At 47.6% G+C, this 6,296-nt stretch overlaps 1 protein-coding gene across 1 annotated transcript in view; it reads right to left on the bottom strand.

Annotated features, from left to right (window-relative positions):
- Positions 1-3,794, bottom strand: part of PACSIN3 (protein kinase C and casein kinase substrate in neurons 3) — a 9,224-nt gene extending 5,430 nt beyond the window's left edge. The window contains exons 1-5 of the mRNA XM_009878520.1: positions 3,737-3,794; positions 2,181-2,281; positions 1,586-1,742; positions 643-878; positions 86-241 (exon numbers count right to left, since the gene is read on the bottom strand). Of these exons, the coding sequence (XP_009876822.1) occupies positions 86-241; positions 643-878; positions 1,586-1,742; positions 2,181-2,234 (603 nt within the window). The 5' untranslated portion in view covers positions 2,235-2,281; positions 3,737-3,794. The remainder of the gene's footprint in view (positions 1-85; positions 242-642; positions 879-1,585; positions 1,743-2,180; positions 2,282-3,736) is intronic.
- Between the last annotated feature and the right edge of the window lie 2,502 nt (positions 3,795-6,296).

Below are 6,296 nucleotides of genomic sequence, written 5' to 3'. Positions count from 1 at the left end.
CATTTCACTGAGTGACATCACAGTCGGTGCTTTTTCCTCGAGAGGAGTATCCTTCATGACTCACATCCATACAACACACACTCACCTTCTCAGCCTCCTGAGTGCACTTCTCTACACGCTCCTGCAACTTGCGCAGCTGCTCCTGTGAGACAGATGACTCTGCCTTGGCATGGGTCTCCCTCGTATGTGCTGTCTTCTCCTCTTTCCGGGCTGCATGATAGTTTTTCTTAGCTGTTTCCATCTGTAAGAGCAGGATGCAGAGATAATCTTGACCACACTGATCCTTTGTTGTTCAGGGAAGGTATGTTAGCATCTGTCACAGTTGGAAGCATTTGTTTCAGGACAACCTAATCAGAATGCCAATTTGCCATTTATTAAATTATGCTCCAAAAAGAAAAGGTACCTCCAAATGATCTCTTCCAGTGCTCCCCTGCCATGCAGGAATACAGAGCCTGTTAACCAGATCTTTCCACATGGGAAGCTACAAACCCACCAAGGACAACAGACCATCAAGACATCCATCCCTCTCCAGCATTCTCTGCTGCTGTGGCTAAACCCAGTTTGTTTGCCCCGTGGCCTTCACAGTCAGGCAGCCAGCCTCGACGGCCCTTATCCCTCCTTCCCCATTCACGCTTTGCTCACGTCTTTCATCTTCTTCACCCAGGGTTTCTGGGCCTTGCGGAACCCATCCTCTGCCTCCTTCGTCTCCTTGAAGCCCCCAATCATCTGCTTGTGGTAGGCCTCTTTCTGCCAGGCCTTGATCTTATCCGAGTCTTCGCCGGCCAGGTGGTTCCGGACAGCCAAGTGAATCTCACTCAGCTTGTCTGCAGCTGTCAGAAAGGCGTGCCAGGCCTTCTCCAGGGTACCATACTGTGGCCCTGCAGGAACAAGCACCAGAGGAGCTCTTACACTTTCTGCCCACAGTGTAGAGGGCAGAAGAGAATGCAGATTCTTTTCCTCCTACACACATCTATCAGTGTGGAGTCACTTTTTTTAATTCTTCCCCATCACACAAGTCAGCATCTACTGATCTCCACACGGTCCCAACAGGCAACATCTAGACTGGCTGTTATACCTGGCTGAAGCACCTGAGCTTGGGCAGCCTGAGCCGTCTCAGATGGTGCCTGCTATGAGAAGGTTTCTGTAGAAAACACTCTTCACAAATATGGCCTGAGCTTCAGGGCACGCAGCAACACCAGTTCATGACTGAGGCTAAGCTTCTGCCTCACGGACCAGCAAGTTTTTTGGGGTGTCTGTCCCACTGTTTCCCATTTCTTTGCGAGACGATAACGGTTTGAGCCCACTGCCACTAAATCACAGCATTAGTAGTTATCCTCTGACTGGAGGAGGAGAGACAGCCAAGCCATCCTTAAAAGGGGAGATTTGCAATTTAAGACCTGGACTGCCTAAGGACTTGCCAAACTAAATTTTTTTTTTTTTTTAACAAAAACCAGCCAAACCAAAACACACCCAAGAATTCCCCCAATTCCTGGAGAAAGGAAGCCAGTCCCCCAAGGAAACAGCATCACCTTAGTAAGAGATAGCACTAAAGGATCCTGTTCCTAGTCCAATCTGCCAACTTTACCTTTCTCCACATTGGTCCTCCACTTACGGGACCACTCTGTAAGCTGCTGAGCATAGTTCTTCTCTATCTTGGCTCGCTCCTGGAAGCAGGAGATTAAGTCATTGCAGAGCCGGTACCCATCATCCACACGCTTCACTGTCCGTCTGTAGTTTCCAGCCTGAAATTTCATGCAACATCATAATTTATACTGTACTGACGTCTACGTTCCTTCAGAACAGCTAGCAGCAGATCGATAATCATTGCATGAAGAGGGAGCACAGCCCCTTCTCAAACCAGGAAGTGGGCTCAGACCCTCCTCTGGCACTCTCTTAGGGAGGCACAGCAGTGGAGGGAAGAAGCTGAGATGCTTTGCTTGCCTCTCTCGCTGCTCAGATCAGTGTCAGCTGAACAAGGAACTCTCATTCCGCAGCATCTGTGGAAGAAAGAGTCGCCTCCTCCCCACAGTAACACACAGTGTTGCATCCCCAGAGTTCCACCCTTCCACTCCCCAAGAGCAACTTGTCACCCAGGAACCTGAAACTCAGTCCCCTAATTCCACTGATGGGAGGTAAGAAGACGTTTCTACCTCCCTCACACTGTAATTACCCTTCCTTACCTCCCAGAAACTGCCCTCAGGAGCCTCCCCGCCAGCATCATCTTCTGATGACATCACCCTCGTTTTCTTGCAGCAGAGAATTTTTGCAGATTTCAGTTAAGCTGAGAAGAGAGAAAAACGGTTTCTAACTCAGCACTGGCTGGACCTTTGCAGACAGCAGTTCTCCATGATGCTTGGAGCTGGAGGAGCCCAACTTACTGCCCTGCAGGCAAGTACTGTCATCGCTGCACCTCCAGCAGCAGCAGAGATGCCCAGGACTGAACCTGCCTCCTCGCTCCCTGCAGACAGATGGCCTCCTTGGCAGGCCTGTACAACACTGGGAAAGGATACTGGAGAAGACAATCTTGCCAAACCTCAGCTCTACAGATATTGGAGATGCAAGTGAATCCAACGCCCCTTCAGCAGCACCAGACACTTCTGCAGATTCCTTTCCTCAAGAGGGGAGCAAAAGCTAATGAAACTGAGGTAGCTAAGCCTGTTTGAAATCTGCCTTGAAAGGCTTTAAATAAGTTTTCTGTCAACGGAGATGACTCCGGCTTCCCGATATGACTCAGGATTACAGGATTATGACAACTGACTGGAGAAAACAAGTCAACAGTCAGCAGGCAGGCATGTCTTGAATGGGGAGGAGCTCAATAAGCTGCCCACCAGTTGAGCTGGGCTTGAGCGTAACTACAGAAATACGCTGGGGCATACCCAGCCAAATGGCTCTACAGCACTCTCGTCCATTCCCCAGGAGCACTGCTTCCCTAGAAATATTCCTGTAGAGCTGGTGTTTTCATTACACTCAGCTCTCTCACTGCATTAGACTCCAAACCTAGGCTAGAAGGTAAAAGGTTCAGCTCATCCTCTGTTATCTCAGAACTTTTGCCCACTCCCCAGTGCTAGTCTGTGTTGCCAGTTTGCTCCTGATATGGTGCAACACTAGGAGTTGCTTGGGGAGAGGTTCAGGGTTGCTCTTCTGCAGAAACAGGAGAGGGAATAATGGAAAAAGGTCCAGTCTCAGTCCCTGACACACAAACCCACTCCATTCTAGGTAAGCATGCTGGGTTAATGCAGCATAGATGTCCTTTGCTACCACTTCTCTTCTTGCACATTCCTAGTTATAAAAAGCTTCCCTCACACCCCAGAGAGGTATCTGCTCATTCTGCCAGCCCACAGAGCACATAGCAGAGATGAAGAAGATCAGATCAGGAGTCCACGTCGCCCACCTCCTGCAAATCCTTTCAGTGGCCTAAGCCACCTCGTGAAGCACCCCAACATAGACTGCTGGAATTTCCTGCATTCCTTCTTCAAACAGGTTGTCTCTGTTTGCCCAGTCTTATCCCAAAATGCTGTTCCTCTTGGTTTCTCCAGAAGGCTGAGAGCACTGAAGCAAGTTCTTAAATGGGACACGACACTCAGATGCACAAACCTTGAAACTTCATTACTGCCTCCACCGGTGCCACCAGTGACCCTGTCCTCCCTCCCCATCATTATCAGCAGGCTGCAAAGCCATCCTGCCTGCCTCCAGGGCTTGTAACTCTACTCTTGTCCCCAGTAACTACATACCTGACAGCTGAAAGTGGGATGCCGCAGGGGAGCAGCGAGCAGCTGGCAGGTATGTCCTGAGCTCTTCAAACTCTGTGACAAAGACTGGAGGAGAGGGAGAGAGGCACAGTTAGACACTGCTGCTCCCTTGCAGGGATGCTGCCTGTTCTAACACATTGCAATCCTAGGGGTGTCTCCCTTCTGCCAGCTACTAGGAGGGGCACCCTCTGATAATAGCAGCTGCAGTCACTGTGCCTCCTGAGATGCCACGTTCCAGCACGTAGGAGAGATGCCAAATCCTCGTGTCACAAGATCTAGCCCCAGAGAGAGTTAAAATAGAAACAGTGGGGCAGCATGACAGCGCTGTGCGGGAAAGGTAGCATCACAACAGCTGAGCAAAGGGAAAAGCTCAGGCCAGAGAGGCCTAAAATAAGCACACTCCTCAGGCGCCGTACGTGGGGCCTGGTCTCATCGCTGTGCAGTGTCCTTTTTGCAAACCACCCTGCATTCATGCACTGCTGCACACGCTTTTACACAGAGCTGGCCTTGGGAGAAAAAGGGAAGGATGCACACATGCACCTTTTCCAGTCCCTTTTTACGAAAGATGACAAGGGTTTATATATAAGATAAAGGCCTTGATAATTTTACATTTAAAAAACAAAAACAAAACTCACAAGAATGCATATTCTGGTCTAGACACCTAGAGTCTTTTTAGTAGCAGAGCACCTAGCAGTGCCCTGGTAGGATGGGATTTTCTACCAGTAGAGCTTTTTTATCCCTTGGTTCTGCAAGCTGACCCCATCACATTCTCCAAAATACTTTATTTTGCCATTATGGTACAGGTAACTGCCATCAAAGGCTAAGGGAAACAAGGGCAGAAAGAAGCATTTTTGTTTACCTCACACTGACTTCTCAGAAGTCTGTTTGTTTAAAAAACAGACAAATAAACCCATCTTCTTCTTGGTTACCAATATCTACCCAGCTGAGGCCAGAAGTTTAGGGCAACTGACAGTTCATACAGCTGAGAGCAGAAACCACAAAACCTGGAAGTGGGATTTTTAGCTAGACATTAAGACAATTGTAGAGAAGGAGTGAAAGAAGGTACAAAAGTGGAGGAAAGAAAGGAAAGACACACTGGCTTATTGCAAAGAGACTAGTGACCTTTGGTGAGGAAGAGGTCAGGGGGGAAGAGTTGGGACACTTCTGCATGATTCAGGTTACTCGTATCATAAACCTTCTAAGACTTCCCAGTGGTACCCAGTAAAACTAGACCACACATTCCTGAAATTGCTAAGATAAAAAAAATATTTAATAGTTACATAAAAGTATTCTTAAAACTGCCCCAGACCCTTTCTTTCTCCTGATGAAGACATAGATCAACTAGACGTGACACATGAAGGCTGCATCACTTCTTCCATGGCACACCCTGATCTCCACTTTATCAGAAAGCAGGGAATCACAAACATGCCTTCCATCTCTGGTTTCCAGTTCAGGCTGAATATAGAGTGCTGGACTTTGGGGGGTAAATGTGGAAAGCTGCTGTATGTCAGAATGTACTCGTTCATTTGAGGGACAGTCAAACAAGAAACAAAAAAAAACCAAACAAACCCAACCACCATCCAAATTCATTCTTTCTGCAGCCTCCATGTTAGAATTTGAGCCATGGGTATTTATTTTCTCAGGAGTTACAAACCCAGATAACTGGATTTACTATTACTGAGATCAACAGGCTCTGAAACATAATAGTAGCTGTGATGGATCAGACTAAGAGTTCTTGTAGCCTCATAAGCTCTGCAAACAGCAACCAAACCCGGATACTTGACCTTGTTTTGGGAGCAGAGCAAGCATATGTGATGCTTCCCTGCACGCTCTCCAAGCCTCTAACCATTTGTCGACTGGCACATCCTGAGCTGGATGTGGCACCTACAAATTTACTAACACTCACTGGATTTCTCTTCTATTAATTTCTCCAATCTGCTTCTGAACCCACAGGAGTTTTCAGCATCCACAATATCATGTGGCAAAGCAACCCAACATAGTCATCAGTACAATAACTAGGTGGAGGAATAAAATAAAGTAATATAATGTTTCTACAAGCTAATCTTCATCATCTGAGTAGCAGCCAGTCAAGTATTTCCATAGCAGTTGTATAGAATTTATAGAAGTCCAGAAAAATCTAGCTTGGTGGAAGCAAAAAGGTCAAAGAACAAGGAGGACTCTTTTCTGCCAGGCTTTTTCTGGACATCACATACTCCATGAGCCCATGTCAGTCAGCAGATCAAATTGAATCTGCATGCAGACATCGGTAAAGGTACTTAGTACTGCATTCAGGGCCTGAAGAACAGCTGCTGCTGTCACCCTGAGCCCTGGAAGAGCAAATAGATTGCCACTCTACCCCTACATGCCTAGTTATTCCCAAAACACCGCCTGTGTTGTGAGCCACCAAGAGCTTGAGACCAGGGAAAACCTGAGTTAGCCAGGAAAAGCAAATACATGAGTTACACATGCCAAAGCCTGGACATTGGTTTACAGCGAAGTAGAGATGACAGGGCTGTATCTTGTGGACAGCCTGACATAGCAAGAGCC

The sequence above is a fragment of the Apaloderma vittatum genome, unplaced genomic scaffold (genome assembly GCF_000703405.1).
Source record: "Apaloderma vittatum isolate BGI_N311 unplaced genomic scaffold, ASM70340v1 scaffold15331, whole genome shotgun sequence".
NCBI classification, from domain to species: Eukaryota; Metazoa; Chordata; class Aves; order Trogoniformes; family Trogonidae; genus Apaloderma; species Apaloderma vittatum.
This window is presented reverse-complemented; position numbering and strand designations above follow the sequence as displayed.